Source organism: Ursus americanus, chromosome 30, assembly GCF_024610735.1.
Source record: "Ursus americanus isolate L20-20 chromosome 30, mUrsAme1.1.p, whole genome shotgun sequence".
Classification (NCBI taxonomy): domain Eukaryota; kingdom Metazoa; phylum Chordata; class Mammalia; order Carnivora; family Ursidae; genus Ursus; species Ursus americanus.
This window is the reverse complement of record NC_142156.1, coordinates 10,005,457-10,028,473: the sequence shown is the minus strand read 5'-3', so window position 1 is coordinate 10,028,473 and position 23,017 is coordinate 10,005,457. Positions and strand designations below refer to the sequence as shown.

General features: G+C 58.0%; 2 protein-coding genes across 4 annotated transcripts in view; one reads left to right on the top strand and one right to left on the bottom strand.

Annotated features, from left to right (window-relative positions):
- The window catches only part of BICDL1 (BICD family like cargo adaptor 1), a 99,701-nt gene extending 94,917 nt beyond the window's left edge, over positions 1-4,784 (top strand). For both annotated transcript variants that reach the window (XM_045791582.2, XM_045791583.2), the window contains 2 exons: positions 309-429; positions 3,256-4,784. In XM_045791582.2, coding sequence (XP_045647538.2) covers positions 309-429; positions 3,256-3,417 — 283 coding nt within the window. In that variant the 3' untranslated portion in view covers positions 3,418-4,784. The remainder of the gene's footprint in view (positions 1-308; positions 430-3,255) is intronic.
- Positions 4,785-5,418: 634 nt separating this feature from the next.
- RAB35 (RAB35, member RAS oncogene family) lies at positions 5,419-22,709 on the bottom strand. Of its 2 annotated transcripts, XM_045791584.2 has the most exons (6): positions 22,054-22,271; positions 16,418-16,468; positions 13,757-13,880; positions 9,287-9,411; positions 9,069-9,193; positions 5,419-7,756 (listed from the first exon to the last, which is right to left on the bottom strand). In XM_045791584.2, the coding sequence occupies exons 1-6, from the start codon at positions 22,103-22,105 to the stop codon at positions 7,628-7,630; spliced, it is 606 nt and encodes a 201-aa protein (XP_045647540.1). In that variant the 5' UTR covers positions 22,106-22,271; the 3' UTR covers positions 5,419-7,627. The 2 variants fall into 2 exon arrangements, with proteins under 2 accessions (XP_045647540.1, XP_045647541.1); XM_045791585.2 differs by lacking the exon at positions 9,069-9,193 and having other exon boundaries at positions 22,054-22,709.
- Between the last annotated feature and the right edge of the window lie 308 nt (positions 22,710-23,017).

Genomic DNA, 23,017 nt, shown 5'->3' with positions numbered 1-23,017 from the left:
TCCCCACCTTGTGGACTCCAGGCGCCCCAGGTAAAGAATCAGATGCCTCTGGCACAAGACATCCATGCTCACGGGGCGCCTGGGTGGCACAGTGGTTAAGCGTCTGCCTTCGGCTCAGGGCGTGATCCCGGCGTTATGGGATCGAGCCCCACATCAGGCTCTTCTGCTATGAGCCTGCTTCTTCCTCTCCCACTCCCCCTGCTTGTGTTCCCTCTCTAGCTGGCTGTCTCTATCTCTGTCAAATAAAATAAAATAAAATCTTTAAAAAAAAAAAAAATCCATGCTCAGCCTGGCTTGTCTGTTTTTAGGAAGAATGCTGTGGAGTTGGAACTCGCCAAGTGCAAGATGGACATGATGTCTCTGAACAGCCAGTTGCTGGATGCCATTCAGCAGAAACTGAACCTCTCGCAGCAGCTTGAGGCTTGGCAGGTAAAGAGAGCCCTGAGACCCAGGGTGAGGGAAGACAGGGCTCTGGGAGGAGTCGCTGAGCCCAGGCAGAGAGTAAGGAGAGTTTGTTACTAGACGTTCCCGTGCACGGGGGTGAGCAGTAACCCGCTTTCACCTGGTGAGATTCAGAGCCTGTGCTCCCCCAGCCCCCAGGAAAGAAGGCCTGAGGATGCTGTCCAGAGCAGTGAACCCCAGGCTGCGCCATTTAGGACGGTGGTGACCGCCAGGTTTGGAGCAGGGGCTTCCTTCAGCGGGTCGTCTCCGCTGTTTAAATTAGCGGGAAAGAAACAGCTGTTAACACAAAGGGCCCAAGAAGCCCTATGTGGAGGCACGAAATTCACAGCTGGATGTGTGTGGTTCCACAGCCTCTGGGCTGCCAGCAGCTGCTGCCCTTCCCTTTCTCAAAGGCCAGCTTCCTTTTTCCAAAGAGCACTACCCTGGGGGAAAATGAGTCAGTGTGTCGTCTAGGACCACCATGTTCAGAGGGCAGTCGGCCTACGCCGTCCCACCCCAGCTGAGCTCCCTACTGGCCCAGGGCTGTACTTGCTTTTTGTTAATGAGGTTCGGATCAGACAATTTCAGGATATGGGCGTAGCCATTCGTTCTCTCCCCCACCAAATACGAAGCAGACCGATGAAAAGCACCCCTGCTGGCAGGCAGGTTAGTGGTGACCATTCCTCCAAGGGCCCGGCCGGCCCAGCCGCAGGAGCACTTGCCCCCCCCCCCCCCCCCCGCCAGATGGTCCCTGGCTCCTGGGCTCTTGGCCCCACACCAGCTGGCCAGCCCCCGGCTTACCGCCCGTTCTTCTCTCTTCTCTCCCGGCTACAGTTTGCTTCCTCAGGGCTTTTTACTATCTGGCTCCTTTGGTTTCTGATCTAGTGGCCTTTCTCAGTTCCCGTATCAACAGCTTTAGTTGTACACCCCTCCTGCCTTTGAGGTGAGATCGAGCTCCCATTCCACCCACCGTGTCCTCCACTGTCATCGCCGTCCTGCCCCGCCCCCCCCCCCCGCCTTTCCGTGGCCCGCCGTGTTGTGTGTGCCGGTGTCCGGTGTCATCTCCATACAATGTGTGCCATGCCATCCCCTGCAACGCGCCTCCCGCCACCGCCACAGCCCAGGACTGGCAGGCCAGCCCATTTCTGACCGCCTCAGCTCTGGTTTCTTGGTGCTCCCTCCTCATCACTGGGCTCTTTTGCCCACAGAAGTACTGGCAGGTGTGGAATTCTGAGCGGTTCACAACTGTGTGGGTATGAAGTTCTAAGGCGATCTGTTTCGTGGGCTTACCCTGATGAATTCTAAGGTATAAAAGCTGCAGTTTGCAGTGTGCCAGCAAAAGCCCTGACACTCTGAAAGGGTTTCTTTCGGAAGGACCCTGTAAGGTTCCTAGTGTTGCGGGTAACAGATTTTATTCAGCAGGTCCTAAGCGCAGGGCGCTGTGCCCAGGATTTGGCACTAGGACCTCGGAGGTAGGGAGCGTGTCCCCTGTTTCTGTGAGGAGGAGGAGGAGAGGCGCTGGAAAGAAGCTGAGTGTGAGGAAAGAGAGGAAGGCAGGAGAGCAGGACGTGAACACAGGAGGGGGCAGGAGGTCCACACTCGCTGCTTGCTAGCTGGTGCGGGGTAAGGAAAGTCCCTTTGTTTCACACTGAAACCTACAGGGTGACAGGAGCGTGGGTGAGCGCAGGAGGTGATGGACGGGGGCGGGGGCGCCAGCCCCACTTCCTGCCCTTGTCAAGTGAGCGGCTACCCGAGCGCAGCCCTCGCTGTCCGGCGCTCAAGCAGGACCTGATCAGCTGACTCACCCCAGGGGTTAAGCCAGGGTTTGTCTTCAGCAGGGCGCCCCAGAGCCCACAGGGTTTAGGGGTGAAGGCATCAGGCAGATGCTCGTGGTGTTGCTGCTGCTGTTGACCAGACAGGGCTGTTTCTGTATCCAGAGCAGCTGCTTTCGGGCTTCGTGCCTTCGCCAGGTGGGATCTTGTGCGGAGTCGGGATCTAACCGCTGGAATGGGAGCGGACGGAGCTGCTCTGCCCAGAAGCCCCTGTGGGGTACAGCTGCTGTGCTGGGGAGAGGGGGGCATTTCCTAGTCAGCTTTACCAAGTTGGGGAAAGGTGCTACTCCAGTGAGGATGCCAGGGACATGGGCCTAAGCAGGAGCCAGGCAGGCCCTGAAGACAGTGATGCCCATGGCCTGTGCTGCAGGTGGGAACCATGCCAGCAGAAGGCTGCAGCGGGGGCTTGGTCGCCGGCAAGGGCAGGGCCAGGGGAGCCCGCGTCCTGGCCGTGCGGGGCTGCTGCTGGTACCCGGGCATCCGCGGTGCAGGCTGGTAGAACTTGAAGGAGGCCAGGGGGCAGGAGAGGCCCCCTGAGGCTAACCCTTGGAATGGAGAGCTGGCAATCAGAGGTCGCCCTAGGGCCGGGCGAGGGGTGCCAAGGGAAAGGCACACCCAGCCCTGAGGGACGCGGGAGGCAGGGCAGAGAAGGCATCACAGGCAAGGCCTGGGTGGAGACAGGGAAGTGTCAGCTTCGGCCTGCCCTTCTCTGGGCATGTAGGGACAGACCAGTGGGGGGGGTCAGCCGAGGAGCTGGTGCTAGCAAGAAGCCCCGAGCCCTGAGGAGGCGGAGGTGTCGGTGGCTCCTGTGTGTCCAGGCATCATGTCTCCACTTGCTGCTTTCTTGGTCGGCCTGACCTGGCTGCAGCCAGTTATCCATCTCATCCCATCCTCCTCCCCCAGCCTTCTGACATTTGCCACCCCTGCCCCCTCCGGCACTGGGTCAGAGCCCCGCTCAGCCCCTCTGCTCTGCCCTCTGCAGGATGACATGCACAGGGTCATTGACCGGCAGCTGATGGACACGCACCTGAAGGAACGGAGCCGACCTGCTGCCGCCCTCTCCAGGGCCCACGGCGCGGGGCGTGGGGACGAGCCCAGCACCGCCGAAGGCAAGCGGCTCTTCTCATTCTTCAGAAAAATTTAGGTCGGGAGGAGTCAGGCCAGCAAGGATGGGTGGACTAGAGGTGACTGAAACGGGGTGCGTGCGAGGGCCCAGCATACCATGCTTGCACACAAGGGCTGCCCTGGGCCAGCTCAGCGGCCACACTGCCCACCCACACTGGGACCGAGTCGTCCAGAAGGGCCCACTCGGCCTCTGATGGCTGCCCTTGACAGAGGGACAGGCAGAAGCCCTGTTCCCACTGCCAGGCCATGCCTGGCCTGGGCTTCCCCCCCAGATCTGCTGTTGAGCAGGGCTCAGGCTGCCTCCAGAGCGGCCCCTCCGGCTCTGCCGCGCAGACGCACAGGATCGCAGCCCACCCTTCTGTGGCTCCCGCGTCCCACCCCAGGCCCTGCTGCCCCTCTCTTCTGGAATGTGGGGAACAGAAGGAATGGAGGCCATCTCTGCATGCCTCAGGAGGCTGTCACGGCCCCCCTGCTGGCCTGAGCTGCAGGGGGGGCCTAGTCCTCAGGGACACCAGGTCTAAGGCTGAGCCTCCACCTCTCCCCTGGTCTCTGGCCCAGGGAGGAAGGGGAGGCGGCTCCTCCCCCACGTGCATGCACCTCTGCGGCGGGAGGCCCAGCCTTCGGGGCCCAGGCCCGGGGCTGTTCTCTTGCATTTGGCCACGATGTGCTCTCCTGAGGCTTGGCTGTCGCCATCCCGAGATCAGGAGGAAGAAGGGCCCTGCCCCCCCCCCCCCCCCCCCCCCCCGCCGCCGCCACTGTTCTCCCTCCCTGGCCTCTAGGCCAGCCGGTGTGTTCACGGGCCCTCTGCAGGCGTTAGCCATCCAGTCCTTTCCCCTTCACCGGGCCAGAGCCGGGAGGAGGTCCGCTCCTCTTCTCACGGCCCCCTGTTCCCCGCCACATACAAATTCTTGGCTCAGCCGAGTCCAGGCCACAGAATGGCCCGAGGGGTCTGCAGTCAGCCACCTCCAGCTCGAGGGCAACGTTGGCACCACAGGGTGGATGCCACCAGATACTGCCCCCCAGGCCTGCAGAAGGATGAATCCTGCAACCTGCTGCTTCTGCTCCTTCCTCGGCAGCCACTCCACCTTCTCTGCTGAGGCCCTCGCTCGGAGGCACCCCGGGCTGAGCCAGCCCGCAAGCTGCTTTACAAAGGATCATCTCCCTCCCTCACACGGGAAAAGCACAGCAGGGATGGGCGGAAAGAATGTACCTATAGATATGTACATACCACAGTGCTGTAATTTTGTACGTAGCAATCATGTAAATACATGTATGGATTTTATAATATACATATTATATATAAATCTATAAAGGCATATTTTTAGAAAAACAGCGCACCACTGCTTCTTTTGAAAATAGTCTAAGAATAAAATGAATTTCTACAGAGCTTCGTGCCTCAATCATTGGGTACCTGGAGGGCTTGTCTGGTCAGATAGATTGCAGCTTCCATTTCAGAGCCACCAGTCATGAGTCCTTCCCGCAGCTGGGAGGTCAGCTCCTCTCTTGGTACCTGGTGAGTGGATTCAGCCAGGAAGGGGGTGCCTCCCCTGGAGGGTGCAGGCATCCTGTCCAGGACCGCTCTCTGGGGACGGCCTCCACACCCACCCTGGCCCTGGGCGCCCTGCCAGCGCTCCAGTTGCCCAGCTCCCGGCAGGCCCTGCCAGCCCTGCTTCCCAAGCCTTGAGCAGGCCCTACAGCTTGGCAGGAACTTGGAGCCAGAAAGAAAGCACTGCAGGCAAAGCTTCCACCGCGTCCTTCCGGCCACGAGGAGAATAAACACGGCGCTTCCCCTGGCATCGGACCCTGTGCGCTCCCAACCTCTGCGTCCAACCAGAGGGGAAGCTCAACCTGGACCAACCTTTTGTGGAGAAAACAAACTTGGCTTCTGAAAGTGTCCCCAGGCCTCAACAGGCACCTGTGCTGGACTCAGACCAGAACAAACAAGAGCTGGATACCGTGGGTGGGAAGAAGGCAGGCCCACCCAGAGCACAGCTGGAGGAGAGGAAATAGACCCTGGAAGAAAATTTGGCAGCTTGAACCTTTATTTTTAGTATTTTTTTAAAAAGCATAATTAGAAACTTTCAATACAGAAATAATCCTAGCAAACCATTTAAAAGTTGTGTTGTTTGACAGGAATTTCACATCAGGTCCACCAGGACGTCAGTCCAGCCCTGTGAGTCCCCCACCCCCACCCCCCATTCATGCGTGTAACACTCAGTGGGACAGGCACACTGTCGTCACCAAAATCACCCCACCACTTGGGTCTGGACGTCCAGTTGCCAGAGCCATAGTGTCTTCTAGCCCAGACTGGAAGCTTCCAGGACCCCTTCCCCTTATTGCTTGGATTTGCAAGCACCGCCACACTGATGTCACGTAAATGCTCAGAGTTGAGTACGCTGCCCACCCAGGAGTCTCGCGCTCTCTGCATCCTGCCCAGGACCTATGGTCACCCAGCACAGCCCTGAGGACGGAGACCACACTTTCGCTCCTGGCCCCCAACCAGTCAGAAAATGCCTGTCGGCTGGCCCCACGGCCACCCTCGCAGCACCGCTTCCCCAGGCCCAGAGCTCCCCCACCTTTTCAGGTGGCTCCAGTGAAGGCCTGCTCACAGAGCAGCACAGGCTTTGGCAGTCCGGGGAAGTGGAGAGACAGGTCAGAAGACAGCCCTAGTTTTTGATTAAAAACCCATCAACAGTGTTAACATGGAAAATCTGCAGTGTGATCTGTGATGTGATTGTCCAATCAGGGCTTTGCCTGGAAATCGCCTAGGAAAGGAAATCTAACAAAACACATCATGGTGTTGAAATAAATTATTCCCAGGTTACGTGATCCTTTTAGGGGAAAGGAGAATGATGAAGTGTCCCAAGGGGGACAGTAATCAAGTGCAGACGACCCTGGCTTTTTCCTCCAGGGGACCAGGGTCAAAGCTGGCTGGCTCCCAGCCCCGGCTGCCATTCCTTCCCACCCGCTAAGAAATCCTCCTGCTGCCTTTGTACTAAAACAGTTCTGTCAGTGATCCCAGGCTGCCTGCCGTGGCGTCCCCACAGTCCAGCAGCGCCGGGCACCCACTCCTCACATTCAGAGGAGCCTGCTGCCACAACGGAGACCCAGGAACTCTGTGGAAAGCCCTAGGCCGACACAGATGAGGGTGGGAGGCCCGTTCTCCTTTCCCACCAAGAAACGGCCAGGACGGCGAGGCTGCTCTGCCGAGAGCCCGGCCCCACAATGACAGGAAGCCGTCCAACTTTTCTAAAAACACTGGACCCGAAGTGGGGAGGCCACAACGTTTGCTGCTGTGCCAACCAAACCTCAGGAAGAGAAAGTGTGAGGAACTTAATTCATTTGATTTGGCTTCATTTTATGTGTTAAAATAACGTTCCTCAGTGCCCCTGCAAGCCCCCACCCCTGCACAAACACACCCCTACCTTTCTGTTGGAACTGAAACAGGCTGGTATAAATTAAAAGCCACGGTTTCCCTGGGTTTGTAGTTCAGAGGCATCTAGAAGGCAGGACAAGAAGTCTGGTGACCAAAAGGCAGGAGCAAGTCTTCCTGTAAGCCAAAAGGCTAGGCCTCTAGTGGGAACCCCCAGGCCTACCTCAAGGCCGGGTTTCCCCCAGCTGCCAGAATGGTTATGGGGGCGGGGGAGGGAGGGGTGGGGAAGGAAGGGAGCTGGGCTGGGAAGAGACACAGCACAGGCCCCAGAGAGAGGGGAGACCCTACGTGCCAGGACAGAAGCCGACAGCCTGTAGGAGAGAACAAACAACATGGAAGGCCTGCTCCACCAGCCCAGGTTGGCAAAAGATGTGGCTAGAACTCGATCCTGTCTCCTCAGGAAGCCGATGGCCGGATGATGGGGCGGGGCGGGCCTATCGCAGCGGCTGGCATTACGGAGACGGAAGCCAGAGCGGGACGAGGGTGGTGCGGCTGGTTAAAGCAATATACACTATGTACAAACTCTGGTTAATCAGTCCGCTCAGCTGGCAGCGTCCTCGCCGGGCCCAGGTGCCTTGGCCAGGGGGCAGGGGCACCAGAAGGGAAGGGCAGGTTGTCCAACACCTTCTTGGCACTCAAGGGGGGAGGGGAGGAAGTGCCGACAGCGCCTCCCGATACAAAAACGTGGAGAGAATTCTTTAAATAACGGCACGAAACGGAGACTGTCCCCGAGGAGCCCCGCGGGCCTCGGGCCGGGGAGCGGCCGCAGTGCAGTCTCTGCAGCGGGCTGGGGGCGTTAGCAGCAGCGTTTCTTCCGTTTACTGTTCTTCGCGAGCTTCACCACGTCGTTCTGTTGCTGCTGCTGCTGTTTGGCTAAGTTGTCTTTCTTGGCTCGGAGGACCAGCTCTGTGATGCAGTTGAACATCTGTGAGGACGAAGGAGGCGGGGTGGGCCTCAGACCGGGCGCCAAGGCCCTGCTCCCTATTTGCTATTTCTACTCATGCGGGCTCTCTGTATGTCCTCAAACCCTTTCCAGAAGGAGCTGGTCAAAAGGGAACAACATCAAAGCCCCATAAGCTGTGTCTTAGGGAAATCAATCTCAGGGATTTTCCAGTCTTTCTTCTAAAAAGAGAGAAAGAACCTCTCCAGCTGGAATCTTCAGACAAGACAAAGGTACCCCTGCTCTGGTGATGGGCCAGAGGGACCCAGAGCCTGCCCACTCCAGGCGACGTGACTGCACGTCCTGCCTAGAACCTTCCCCAGACCCCAACCCAAGATGTCCTTGCGGTGCCAGGATCCAATGGAACTCCACCTGCCAACCCACAGTCCTCTCCTCCACTCTGCCAGGAAAGGTATCAAGCACTTGACAAAATTGGCTTCACTTACTCCTCACAACCCAGGAGGCAGGGACTCTCACCCCACCCCGATCTACAGAAGGACAGGTGCAACCTAGAAAGGTTTTAGTCACCGCCCAAGGTCACACAGAAAGACCTGTCTTGTGATCCCAGCCTGACTCTGAGGCACCTGGGCTCCATGCCACCGTGCAGTCGGGTGTCCAGGATGCAGTGGGGGATCCTGGCTTCCCTGGGCCTCAAGATTCCACACACTGTGGGGCAGGACTCACCCAAAGCTATGAGCATGGCCTGCCTGGGTTTGTGGCAAAAGGTACCACTTTTCTCCCGTAGACTCACAACTACTTCCCAGCAGGCCTAGCAGAAGGGAAGCTGCCCCTGGCCGAAAGCTCAGCTGCTCTGCGGAGGACATGTCTCCCCAGGAGCCTCTGGGGGACTCGCAGCAGGTGCCCACCTGAACTCTAGAGGCCACAGGGAAGCAACCAGGTGTCTGCAGGGAGGCCAAGGCCCCAAGGAAAGCCATGAGAGCAGGAAGAGGTTACGGGTGGGCCCAGGGAGGGCAGTGAGGCTGAAGACTGAGCGGGAACCCTGCGTGGCTGGGCTATGAGGCAGGTCTCACTGTGACTCGGCCTCTTACAAGTTGGGTGATAGCCCTCAATTTGGAACCTCAGGTCAGAGGGCTGTTGAGATATGAGCTAACACCTGCAAAGGGCCTAGCATGATGCCTGGCACCCAGGAGCCCCGAGAAACAGCAGTTACTAGGAGGTTTTCTGTCAGCCACCCGGGTGCTATGGGCCGGCTAGACATGGAGAGAGGAGGGCTGTGGCGGTGGGACAGAGTTGGGCCCCACTTCCTCCCCTGCCCCCACTTGGGCCCAGGCCTCACCTCTTCCACATTGACGTTCTCCTTGGCGCTGGTCTCAAACAACTGGATCCCCATCTGCCCTGCGAATTTGTAGGCATCTTCTGTTTCCACCACCTTCCGCTCAGGGTCGTCATTCTTATTCCCCACTTCAAGGCAAAGCAAAGTCAGTGCGGCCCTGCAGGAGCACCCCCCTGCCACCCTCCAGGCCACTGTCCCCACCCCGGTGAATCCAGCCTCACCTAATATTCGGCACACATCATCACAGTTTTGGTTGATTTCATGAAGCCACCGCTTGACGTTGACAAAGGACTCCGCACTGGTGACGTCATAAACCACGATGACCCCGTGGGTCCCTCGATAATACCTGTAGGGTCAGGATCTGTCAGAGCTTCAGCCTAGACAAGAGTAGCCCCTTCACTAAGACCGAGCCTGCCCGCGTCTGGACAGCGGGCAGGGATACGGTGATGGGCCCCATGCCGTCCTGCAAGACACCCAGCACCCCCACGCCCCAGCCGGGATGCCCAGCAACACCACTGCTCACGCTTGTCCCCAAGGCACCAGTGAAGAGGGAGCGGCCCTGAGGTGCCCAGTCGAGTTGTTTGAGTCTGCCACTAGCTGGAAACTTTTCTGAAGTTCTTGTTTTAGGTTTAAAATGCAAGTAATTTTTGTATTTGATGTCATATTATCACTGTCCTTATTTTAACATTCAAAGAATTTCTCTCTTCAAACCTCTCTTAGTAAAATGCCATTCCAAGAAGACACACCATTTGTGAAGCCCCGCCAACGTCTCATTCACTCCGCTGGGGGCAGGTGGACACCTCCCTTCCGCCCCTCTGGGCTCCTCTGTGCCGGTGGCAGAGAGCGCACGGAAACGGTGTGGGCATCCAGGCACAGCCGGGAAGAAGGGGTCCCCGGTGTGCCACCATCCAAATGTGCAGACCCTATGGCCTGAGGTCAACCAGAAGGTCTGGAAGGCAGGAGGATGTAAACATTCCCGTCCAGACGCCGCGACCCCATTCATTTACACAGTTTAGGACAGATGAAGGACGTCGACCCCACACCGCCCCCCAGGCTGAGCGCAGCCCGCGTACTTGCCGTCATGTCTGTGGGAGAACAGCTCCTCCCGCACTCGAGCCTCGGTGGGGACGGCCCGGCCAGGCTGCGCATGCCACCGTGTTCTCACGACCGGCTCATCGGCGCTCTGGCCACCTCTTCCCTTTCTAGGCCCAGTCACAGGACAAAGGCTACCCTGGCACCATCTCTGAAAGGCTGGGGGACCCCAGGAGGGTTCCTGCAGGCACCTCGGCACACCTCCTTCCTTAACTGTGAAGTGGACATCCAGGTACTTGCTCTCGGGACGGTTGCGAGGAACAGAGGAGGTAACTTATGTTTTCGTAAGGGCCAGTCAGTGGGCAACAGTCAAGGAACGCCGGCTCTTGCCCGTCATTAACATGCCTTCAGCGACAAGCTGGGGCCCCGGACACGGGTGGAAGAAAACCAAGGGACGGCGTGCGAGGCAGCGGGCAAAGGCCACCCTCCCGAGCTGGCTACCGAGGCTGCGAGCAGACGCGGTCTGTGCTGTGCGCTTGGGTCTAGCCCAGCTGGTGTCCCCCAGCCTGGCTCTGCCCCCCTCAGAAGCCTGCCAGGGCCTCCCGGGGGCCAGGGTCCCCGCCCTGGGGAGCCCGCACCGTGAGCTGGGCAGCGCCGGGCCCTCAGGAGCAGCCCGTGGTCGAGCCCCAGCAGCCGCTGTGGGGGGTGCCAGGTCATCGCCCAGCTGGGCAGGAGCGCGTGCCAGGTCCAGGGCGACAGACGACCGTCCCCGGCCAGCAAAGGTAGTGCAAGCAGAGGAACATTTCCAAGCTCTCCCGCGTTGAAGACTATTGAAAACGCCAAGAAATGCTCAAAGGGGCTTTATCAGAGAGCGACAACTCATCTGAGGACAAGATCGGGGGCTCAGAGCTCAGACGAGGGGGGCACCAGTGCTTCTGGACATCCTGTCACCACGGCCACCAGTAACCACACCCACTCACCCCTGCCCAGCTCTGTGCCCGGCATGGTGCCCAACACTTTATATCCCCTGCCCCATTGATCTTTGCAGCAACCTGGTGTGACAGACACGAGCGCCACCATTTTACCAGTGAGGACACGAGGCTACGTGGAGCAACCTGCCGAGGTCCTAGTGTCTGGGTCTGACTCCCAGTCCAGGGCCAGGTACCAAAGGGGCTTCCCTTCCTCACCATCCAACCCCTCGTTACTCACCCCTCCCCGACCTGCACCCCAGCCAGGGCGCTCAGGGGCAGCAAACCCCAGCCTCAGAGAGAGGAGAAGCAGGGTGACGACGGGGCTCCTCGTCAGGCTAACAGGGTGCAGTTCTAGTTTCTCTTTTAAAGCCCTGAATCAGAAAAGGCCATTCTACTACACCCCGACTGCCCCAATCCCTGAGAACAACTCCCGAACTCTCCCGAGACTCCTTCTTCACCAGCCACCCTCCCAGGGCGTCGCGTCTCTCCGCGGCCCTCGGCATGGCGTGCGCAGCGCCCCCTGAAGCGCAGTGGGGACCACGACGAGACGGAGCTTCCTCAGCCCCCAAGTCAGGCAAGATGGCCAGCAGGGGCCGGGCCGTGCTCCCCGGCCAGCACTGGGCCGCACCGCCCCCTTCTCGAGCACCCGACACAAACATGTACTGCCCTCCGGTAGCTGAGCGACTCCAGTGTCCCCAAAAGAACGAAGGAGGCGGCTCTCCCTCTGCCACCCTGACCTGACAGCAGCTGACCTCACGGTGGCCACAGGCTCCTCTGCACCCCAGCCCACTGCCCTGCCCAAAACCCTTTTCACGGCCACGGGCCGAGTGTTCTCGACCACCCTGAATTCCCTGAGTGGTTTTAAGCCGCAGGAGACACCAGAGCCTCTGCCTCAGCCCCAGTCCCTCAGGGTGGCGCCGGCAGAGAACAGGGCCGCGGACTGAACCAGAAGGCAAGAGCCTTGGCATCAAACGGGCCTCAATTCAACTCCTAACTAACAAACCAAACTAAGTCACTTTGCCCTCTCCGGGCCTCAATTTTCTCATCCATAGAATGGAAATAATCACAGGACTCTTTATTTGGAATTAAGTGAAACACACTAGGTAAAATCCTTAGCCACAGTCCCAGCTCAGAGTAAGGCACCTGGGGTCGGTGCCAGCCCTCCTGACCTGGACAAGAGGTCTTATTCAGGTCTGGACGCTTGGGCTGCCCATGCCATCCATCCTACCCCAAGGAGCCTCTGACCCAGTCACCCTCCTTGCTGGCAGTTGCTGAGACACGAAGGGACTCAGGCAGCTCATCAGCAAGTAGTCACAGAGAGCTGCCCCGGGCGGCCCCCAGGCCTGGGGACCCGCGGGGTCTGTGGCATCACAGGCCACGGCGCACGTGTGCTCGCCACGGCCGGCCCGATGACAGAAGCCCCTCCTGCTCAGGGGCCGCTCAGGCTCCAGCCCCTCCGACCAGGGCAGCCCACGCACTGGCCTAGCCCCTCTCCCTGCCTGGCCAGCACCCCCGGGTGCCCCCACGACACTCCCAGCCACCACCGTGGGGGCTTTTCACCCCTCAACATCCCACCACTCAGAGGTCCTGAGGAGCCTCAGGATGGGCAGCCAGCCCGGGCTCTGTCCCATTTCCACGCCGAAGGGAAGAAAGGGATCTCTGGCCAGGAAAACTCACGCACTTTCCCAAGAGCCCCCAGTCACACTGGAACTTCTGGAGGCAAAGGAGAGGCCGACCAAAGCAGCAACTACTGCAGGCCAGACACCGGCTCCTTCTCTGCACACATCACGGTGTGGAGCTCAGGCTCTGCCACTCACTGGGAGCAGGACCCCGCTCAGAAGTTCCTTCCTCTGTAAAATGGGGAAAGCAACGGCACCGACTGCAGCGAGCTCAACGAGAGCGTCTGTGTGAAGCCCAAGCAGGGCACCTGGCACAGAGGACTCGGCATTAAAGCAAATCCTAAGGAGAAACCCTCTGGGAAACTGAAGCACAGACAGTTTAGGCAACTTGCCCAAGGTCACACAGTAGAACAGAAATATAAATTCCAAGCTGTCGGTCTTCAAAGCCCTGTTCCTTCCTGGAAGCTTTTCTGTTAACAGCCCAAGAACCAAGAGCCCCTCCACAGGTCCACAGGACTCCTGCTGTCTGGGGCTCCCGGGGGGTTCCCCCATTTACAGCTAAGGACCACAGAGGTACCGCAGCAGCAAAGGAGGGCAACCCAGCGGGTGAACCAGGGTCCCAGTAAACAGCTCTGGGGAGCCAGGGGAGAGGCCTCCCGACGGCCTCCTATGTCCCAGTGCTCCTTCTGGGCCTCTCAAAAGAGAGAAGCCTCCAAGTCGGGGTAGGTGACAGGCGCCGGCACGGCCGACCGTGGCTGTCACAGCTAGGGCCAAACAACAGGAACTCACTAAGTGACCACCTAGGAAGCCACATCCTTGTTCTCCCATTTCACATACCGAGGAACTGAAGGCCAGAGGGTGAGACGATGGACTCGTCCTGTCCTGTCCTGCCAGCCCCCAGAGCCAGGGCACTCAGCCCACCTCGTCACCTCCTCCTCTCGTGCAGCACCAGCCACCGTGGCCAGCAACGAGCCCCCCTCCTGAGAGCTCGGGGGCCCACCCCGGTGACAATTCTGTGACTCGGGACACCGGCGCAGAGGGAGAGCGCCAGCGGGCCGGCCTGACTCACGTGGAGGTGATGGTGCGGAAGCGCTCCTGCCCGGCCGTGTCCCAGATCTGCAGCTTCACCTTCTCCCCGTTGATCTCCACCGTCCGGATCTTGAAATCCACTCCAATCGTGGTGATGTAGCTGCCTGCACACACACGCACGTCAGCCGGGCCCACGGGGCGCCCCCGTCGGACGTGTCCTCACCCGCACGGTGACCCTGGCCTCCGCAATCCCTCCCCGCTGGCTCTTCGTGCCCAGCACATACGAGGTCCTGGGGACACAGCCCTGAGCAAGACAGACGAGGTCCACATCCCGATGGAGGGGTGTGGAGGTAAGGGCGAGAGACAGGACACGATGAAACAAAGTGACCAAGACCACGACTTCAGGAGTGAGGAGCACCACAAAGGAAACCAAACCAGGAGGAGGCAGGGCAGGGGCCGGGCTCCCTTCATTAGAGGGGCCAGCGCGGATGTGTCAGCAGTGGCCTGAGCGCACTGGGGAGTCTGGGACACACTCTGGGTTTTTGGGGGTTTTTTCCCGTGCTACTCCCAACACTGTAAATGACCCACAATATTAACTTCGTAACACACAAGTCACAACCTGCATTTTGGAAAACACTGCTCCAGGCAGAGGAGCCAACGATAGCAAAAACAGCAATGGGGGCGGGCGGGGGGGGGAGTTGAGCACACAGTGGGAGGCAGGTAGGGGGACCGGAGGCCAGGTCTCAGGGCCTTTGTGCCATTTTCACGAGCTTGGACTTTCTCTGCTGTGTGGCAGGGCGGCACTGAAGGGTCTGACTCAGAGCCTGAGCCGCACTGTAAACAGTTCGTTGGGGATCTGTGTGAAAGATGGAGTTGAAGAGAAAATCTAGCCAATGTCCTAGTCCCGCCCAGGTTGACAAACAGCACACATGCACGCTCTGTTTGGGGCTTACTGTGTAACTCAGCGCTGCAGACAAGACCCACACACACCCAACTACACAGAGCGTATAGGAGGGGTCAAAGTTCAGGGTGGGGTGGAGCTCAGGGAAGGCTTTGGGGAGGAAGTCACATTTGGACCTAGCTCGAAAGAACAGGCACCATTTCCAAGGCCGAGAGAGGTGGGGGCAGAGCTACCAGCATCTGACGGGTGGAGCCCGGGGCACCGCTCAACATCCGGGCACGCAGAGCAGCCCCCACCCCAGGGAAGCACAGGGCCCCAGTGTTGATGGTGCCGAGCTGGAGAAACCCCGGTATAAACTCTGCTCATGCGAGACGGCCGCTGAGGTTTGCCACCCCAGGAAAGACCCTGCCGGAGACCCCAATGGGCAAGATGAACTCAGCCGTCGGGTATGGGATGGGCAGAAGCTGCCGTGATGCTTCAGGCCGGAACCAGTGACGGTCTCGACTAAGACGCTGGGGGTAGAACAGAAAGGAGACACTGTTCGGGAGACCAGAGCTGAAAGCTGCTGAGCGGGGAGCAAGAGGGACACGAGGGGGAAGAGCAGCACTCCTGAGCCTGAGAGGCTGCCCAGTAGTTACCATCCCCGAACAGAAGAGACCAGCAACAGCACCCGGCTGCTAGTTCTAGAAGGATTCCTCAGTCCAGGCACTAGGACGCGGGGCATCTCGGGTAATCCTCGCAATAACCCTCCGTGGCAGGGATGCCGAATGGTCCCGTTTCACAGACAGGCTGAGACTTAGTGGTGCCCAAGGGCACACGGGGCAGGCAACTCTTTCCGACATCATACCGTCAGTGGTGCCACAGGGCTACTGTCGGGCGAGCCCAGCTGTCTACCGAGAGGGAAGTGTTCGCCATGTAATCACTTCCTAACTGTAGCTCGCTGCTCAACCACAGCACACGAATTCCGACGACAGAGTCACGTTCGGTCCCTGATCAGAGAGGCCAAGCCAACCAGAAGCCTCTGCAATGAACCTGACATAGTCAACAAACAAAAACATGTCCAGCTTCACCAGCGATCAGGAAAATACACATTTAAGTGATAGCACTTTCTGCCTATTAGCGTACCAAAAATGAAGACTAAGACCCAGCACTGATCAGAGTTGAGAAGGGGCCCTTTCGACCCCTTCAGTGGGAGTGGCACTCAGCACGAAGCTTCTTTCAACGGCAAGTTGGCAGTTTCAAATGCATATACCCCCTGACCTAGTAACTACACTTCTATACAAGGATAAACAGACGATACATCACTTAAAATAGAAGCAGCGAGAAAGCATGCACATATCAAGAGCACTGCTGATGAACGATGCAGATCCATGCACGGCTCAGGAAAATCCACAGCCATTCAGAAGAACCAGAGGCGTGCTCGAGATGCGGAAGGATGGTCCTTGATACGCTGAGGGGAAGGCCAGTTGCCAACCCACCGCATGTAGAGTTTAAAAAAAGTCAGGAAGACACCATGCTGCACAGAGGCTCCCAGGGCACCAGAGTAGGGGCAGGTGAAGGACAGCTTTCATTCCTCACCTCATGAGTCTGCCTGTTTGACATTTTATACAGGCATGTACTAACTTGTAATATTTAACTTTTTTTTTCCTCCCTTAAATGTTGGGGCACAAAAAGTCTCTGGGTAGAAAAGGATGGGCCTATTAAAGGATTTTTTGAACAAGACAGATTAGGCAAAGGCCTGGCCAGGTAAAGGGATCTCCAACCCAGAATACTCCAGCAGCACCCCAGGGGCACACTCACCTGAGAAAGTGTTGTCTGCAAAACGTAACAGTAAACTGCTCTTGCCCACACCTGCAGGAGAGAAAGTAGGAGATGAGAGGGGGCCTGGGTGCCTCCCTCTAACCCAGTCCCTCAGGGAGACGGCACTGAAACGTTAACTCTTAAGAAGCTCAGCAGACCCATCTCCCACCTCAATGCTGCTGTTTGTCTCCCTGACCGGCCACACACCAAGAACACCTCTTCCACTCAACGTCTGACCTTTTCCTCTGTCCTGTTGTGAGAGAAGCTGCCCCAAGGCCCGTGGGGAGAGCTGAGAAAGGGGTTTGTGCCCAGGCCGTGCTGATGAGGCCCAGAGGAAGATGCCAGATGAGAGAAATAAAGCAGGGGGATGGTCAGCCGAATGATATGGGCCCCAAAGTGTGTCTAAAACCCACGGTCCCTAGAAAAGTATACACCATGTGTGGAGCTTCAGTTAGTGTGCAGCATGAGACGGGGAATTGTGGACCTGGAAGGGACCCTCGAGACCATCAAGGCCATTTTACAGGTGAGAAAACAGGCCCAGACAACACAAGCCAACTGCCAGCCATCCTCCCCCTGCTGCTGTCACTGCCAGCTGGATCGGTGAGGTGGGGCTGTCTGCCTTACACCTGTCAGCCGAGAGCTCACACGTGCTCAGACCATTTCACTTACCACGGCATCCCCAGCGCACTTGTCCCAAGAGCAAGCAAAACCCCATAAGCTTGGCTTCCCTTTACCTCAAAACGAGCAGCTCTAGCCTGTACACCTGCCCCGTCTCCCCCATCCCATCCCCTACACCTGCCAAGCCCGTGGTCGACTGGGTGAACCAACCACAGAAGGAAGGAGTCGATACACACAGAGCTGTGTGCGCGACCGGCACCTGGACGCTCCTGTAATTCCAGCTACGTCTCCGCAGAGGCGGCATCTGAGGCTGCGGGAGCTACGCAGCTGGCCTGCGGGGCTGAGATGGGCATCCAGGGCCGTCTAGTCCAGGCTCTAGAGCTCTCTCCAATACATATTGCGAGGACAGTCTTCCTGCGTCTGGTTCAGAAAGCAGAACAGAAAGACCCCGAAGGGGCTCCTGCATCTCACTCCCGTTAGCTCTGCAGCAGCAGCGCTGCCACTGCTAGACGGGAGGAGACCTTCAACCACGGTCTCAAGTGCCCCCAAGCCAAGAGCAAGTTTGTAGGAAGGAGCCCACAAGCGTTCATCAGATCCTGAGGGGGTGCTGCCTCTGGCCCCCTCCCGTGCTGTTTCTCTAAACCTAACCCACCCCAGACATCCTCTCTGGCCAGTCCTCTCGGACGCTCTCTTCTGGGGACTTCTCCAATGAGTGAGTTGTCCAGGGATACCTAGGACTTGCTTCATGAAGTGAACCCAGGGCTTCCCTTCCCAAGGACAGGGGTGCGGCTCTGAGCACACGGGTGCTGCACCCACAGTACCTGCTGCTCGGCCCCTGTGCCTGCAGTGCTCTTGCTCAGAGCCACTTCCTCATTGCCGCCTCCGCGAGGCTTCCTGCTGAGCCCAAGGAGAGCCCAGGCCCTGGGCTGGGTCTCTCACGGCGCTCTGCCCGGCGCCGACACCCCATCATGCCTGCCGGCTCCTTGGCTTCCTCCTGGAGCCTTCTGGGTCGCTTACTCAGCTAAAAGCTGTGTCTGGGCCACGAGCTGTGAGTTCCTCTAGGAAGGAGATCTTGCCTCCCTTGCCCTGGGTATTTACAGGGCTGGAGGCTGGGCCCAGCACTTAGCAGATACCAAAAAAGCACTGTTTAATGAATTTAGGACCAAACAAATGCCAATCGCACTGACAGCTATGCCATCTAATGCTATGACCACAGCATTCACAGAAGCCAAAGCAACGGCTTCTGAACTTTCAGGGGGCAGCAGAATCCTTCTTTAAAATTAAATTTTATCTGACTCCCATATATCTAAAACAGGCGTGGGGCATGTGCCTGGGTGGCTCAGTCAGTTAAGTGTCTGACTCTTGGTTTCGGCTCAGGTCACGATCTCAGGGTGAGATTGAGCCCCTTGTCGGGCTCTGCGCTGGGCATACAGCCTGCTTAGGATTCTCTCTCCCTCTCCCTCTGCCTCCCCACCGATTGCTCTCTCTAAAAAAATAAAATAAAAAATAACATAAAAAATAAAACACGTAAGGGGGGAGTTGCTCTCTCTGCCAAAAGCAAGGAAGCAGCAGTGTGCCCTCCGACTTGGCCTCTCCGAGTCCCCTGCACTCACCCCTGTGCTCTGCAGAGCTGCCGACAACCACCAGGCTGCAGAAAGACCACTACGGTCACCACAGTAACTGCTGCTCTGGGCCTGACACCAACCTCCAGCACTGCTCTTCTCTTTGAAAGGAAGAAAAACCCACCCTGAGAAATGACATCTCCTAAATATCGCTGGAAGAGGCCTCAGGAAAACAAGCTGCTTCCATTCATCCCACTGGCCTAAGGGAGGAAGTGACAGGTACCAATCTACCTTCGCCACAGCTGAAGTCAAGGGCTTCCCAAGGGCTGTACCTAGCATGAAACCCAACCAGTCCAGCCCCATCACCTTCTACCCTGCACAGAGCACAGGCAGCTAGGAGACAAGATTTATTTGGCAAACACCACACATGCCCCTCAGCCATCACCACTCTCCCCTGTCCCCTACCTCTTGGCCTACACAGATGCTCTGGTCCTCAAAAAGCCCCCACAAAAGTCCCCACCCTCAGCCCAGCTCCTCCCTTGGGCTTTGGTTAGTTCCCTCACTCGTCTGGGCTTCAGTTCTGGACTGTTGAAGACCCTTAGACCTTCGAGTAAGGCGTTCACAATTTTAATCCTGGCTCAGTCACCCATTCACTGTACAACCTCAGACAAGTCACTTCCTCTCTCTGAGCCTCAGCTCACTCATCTGTAAAGTGAAAGGCTTTAACTAGTTCTCTGACGGCCACTCCAGCCTCCAGGTTCTACGAATGAGGATGGCTGGCCCCACAGATCAGATGAAATGCTGCTACTCTTCTGAGCTGATGTCAGAAGAATATAAGACAAAGTGCAGAACCTCAGCCATAAAGAAGAGCTGCAAAAGCTGAGGGAATGTATTCCAGAAGCGTGTACAATGTGGCAGAGTGGGAAGAAGAACTCTAGATTTATAAAGAAAGAAACGAACATTCATTGAGGGCCCGCCGGGCCCGACACCAGCTGCTCACACATAACACCGATGTGCGTTAACTCCTGGCTTTGCCTGTGATGAGCTGTGTGACTTCGGGCAAGTCAGTCAGCTCCTCTGAGCCTTAGTTTCCTTATGTGACAAATCGCACAGGCAGCAGGTGAGAACCAGACGAGAGAGGCTGTGAAATCATTTAAAAAAACTTAAGAAAACCTCCCCACAAGGAGCTAGTCCCGGGTGGTGCCTGATGTCCCCTCCTCTCTCAGCTGCCACGCGCAGTCTGAGCTTCTGTAGCTACCGTCTCCCAGGCTCATTAGGGTCCAGCCCTGACTCCTGTACCTGATGCAGTTCCACGAGCTCAGCCTAAACTGGGAGCCAGCCACATAACTTAGCGCGTCTTCTCCCACACCTGACTTCTGAATGAAAAATCAATACACCAGGCAAAATGTACTGTGAGAAAGGGGACCAGAACCATCCCCTGGGTTTTACAGAGACAAGCCAACAAGCTGCATCTTCTCACAGAGTTTATGCTTTTCATTTTTGTTTTTTTTTTTTTTAAGATTTTATTTATTTATTTAACAGAGATAGAGACAGCCAGCGAGAGAGGGAACACAGCAGGGGGAGTGGGAGAGGAAGAAGCAGGCTCCCAGCGGAGGAGCCTGACGTGGGGCTCGATCCCATAACGCCGGGATCACGCCCTGAGCTGAAGGCAGACGCTTAACCACTGTGCCACCCAGGCGCCCCAATGCTTTTCATTTTTGGATATCAACACACAAGCCCTAGAGGGATAAGGACCCCTGACTGTGGTGGGCTTACTTTAACTCCAAAAGGAGAGAAATTACTCTCGTGTCGGCCCCTGGGAACAAAGGCCAGGCAGGGCTGAAATTAAATCCTGTAAAGGCGTAAGCCTCGGGACCCTGAGAAATGCCAGAGTCCATCTCCAAGGGTGAGTTTACACAGCTCATCTGGTTTTCTTTCATTCAAACCACAACGAATCCATCCTCCACCCATCTAACTCCTTCCTTGACCACAGCTACTCTGCATCTCCCTCGTTGGCCCCTAACTTTTCCCCTTACCTCTCCCTTCCACCAGTAACCACAGAAACCTCAGCCATCCTTCACCGGATCCAAACCATCAACCACATCCCAATCTAGCTTCACAGCGAGATCAAAACCCACTCACTTCCATGGCCAGCTATGGCCCAGTATCACCCAACATTCCTCCATCAGGGTCTTACAACCCCTTTGATTTGCTCCCCTTTCCTTAACAACCCATGGGCTCCACCACCAACCTGGCCTCTGCCTTCAGTCATATGGCTCCCTTGCCTACACTCAACTCAGGTCTGGTCTATAAACCCAGCATGCTCCCAAGCCTTCTTCCCCATCGTATAATCCCAGCACCTCAGCTATACTCCCATAAACCTCCCAGGGCCTGCCCCCTTGACCTCTTGCTCATCCCATAAACCTGCTTACCTGCCACACTCCAAACACCTCTAAAACCCTCCACCCTTTCCCAGAAACCAACCTGTCTTTTCTAGGAATTTAACATTGATTCATTCATTCAACAAATGTGTTTTAGGCACCTACTGGTTGCAAGGCACTGCACCAGGCCCTGAGAAGATGCAGTGCATGGAGCTAGGAGCTCTCCAAGAGTGTATACGTGATCAGAGCCCTTTTGCAATACTGGCTGACCCACCTCCAGTACCCATCTAGTATACAGTATGTAGCAGCAAACACGTACTGAGCACTCTCTACGTGCGGGCACTGTTCCCAACACTATGTGTGCATTATCTCACTGAATACTCAGCCCTGCGAGGCAGATTCTACTATTACTCCATTTTACAGATTGGGAAACGGAACAATACAGATAATAATTCAGCAGGAATGTGCCAGGCCCTGTGCGAGGTAATCCCATGAGACAGGTTCTGGGATTATCCCCAATTTACAGAGGAAGAAATTGAGGCTTACAAAGGGCACTAACAATCACATCAATAGCTAGCATCTGCCCGGGGCTGACTTTACGCCAGGCTGGGCGTTGAGCACTTTCCCAGCTTTATCTCATCAAATAATCATACCACCCAGCGAGGCAAGTCCCCACTTCACAGATGAGGGAACTGAGGCTCACAAAGGCGAAACAATTTGCCCAAGGTCACAGAGTGAGGAAGCCGACAGTTCCAGAACTCGAACCCGGGTCTCTCCAACTCCAGGCATCGCGCGACTTGACCAAGGTCACACGTGAGACAGGGGCAGGCGCGGCGAGAGGACCGGGGTGCCCCAGCCCCGACCCCCGTGCGCCCAGCCCCTCCGCTCAGAAGCCGGGTGCCCCAACCTCACCTCGAGGCCGCCCCCAGCCCCTCGGCGCGCCCCCAGGCCCGGCAGCCGCCGGGCAGCCCCGCCCCGCCCGGGCCGGCAGCTCCCCGCCCGCCTGCCCGCCCCGAGGCCCCCGCGGGCCGCGCCCGGCAGGGCCCACGCCGCCTCCGGACGCCGCGGCCCTCACCGCTGTCGCCGATGATGAGCAGCTTGAAGAGGTGGTCGTAGTCCCGGGCCATGGCGGGCGGCGGAGGCGCGCGCGGGCGGGCGGGGTCGGTGCTGGACTCGGGATCCGCAGCTCCCTCCGGGCTGCTTCGGCAGCGGCGGATCCACTTCCCGAACAAACAGCCGGAACTGACAGAAACACCTCCCTCCTCTCCCCCTCCTCCTCCTCCTCCTCTTCAGCAGCCGCCGCCGCTGCCGCCGCCTCCCTCCTTCCCGCCCCGCCCCGCCAGTGCGCAGACGCAGCGTTTGACACCGCCTTTGCGCAGCCGCAGCCGCGGCCAGCCGCGCCCTCTCCGCGCTCGCGCACCGCGCAGGCGCCCTGGCCGAGTCCCGCGGGCGCGGGCTTGCCTTCCCTGCGTCTCGTCGGCGAACGTCGCCGCAGTTGCGCGGGGCCCTGGGGGCTCGGAGAACGGGGTTGCTGTGGAACCCTGAAGGGCGTCCAGAGCGCCGGAGAAGCTCGGCGGTGGCCCGGGTCGGACTGGTGCCTTCATCTTCGAGAGCCGCGGGCGTTGCGGAGACGGAAAGACCGGCACGCAATGACCTTGGAGGCGGGGCTTACGCCGAGCTCCCGGTTTCTCGAGACCCGGGACCTGGACACTCCGCCCCCTTCCGCACGGACGCCGCCTCTGGGGTGCTGGTCCCGGGCCTGCGGACTGGACGCCCAGGCGGTCGCTGGCTGCCCAGTTTTGAGGGACACGAGTCGCCTACGGAGCGCAGCGTGAGAGGAGTGTGTCCTTTGAATCATCCTAGCCCCGTGACCCCTTGGAGCCTGAGTTGCCTCCTTGGTAAAATGGGGAGGGCAGTTTCAGAGTCAGAGCCCCGTCCACCTTGTCGCTGAGCCGATGTGAGCGTGAGCGGCAGGCACCCGGAGCCCGAAGCAGCAGCTCCCTCGGCTTCGATTTCGCACCGCCTACACAGTCAACATC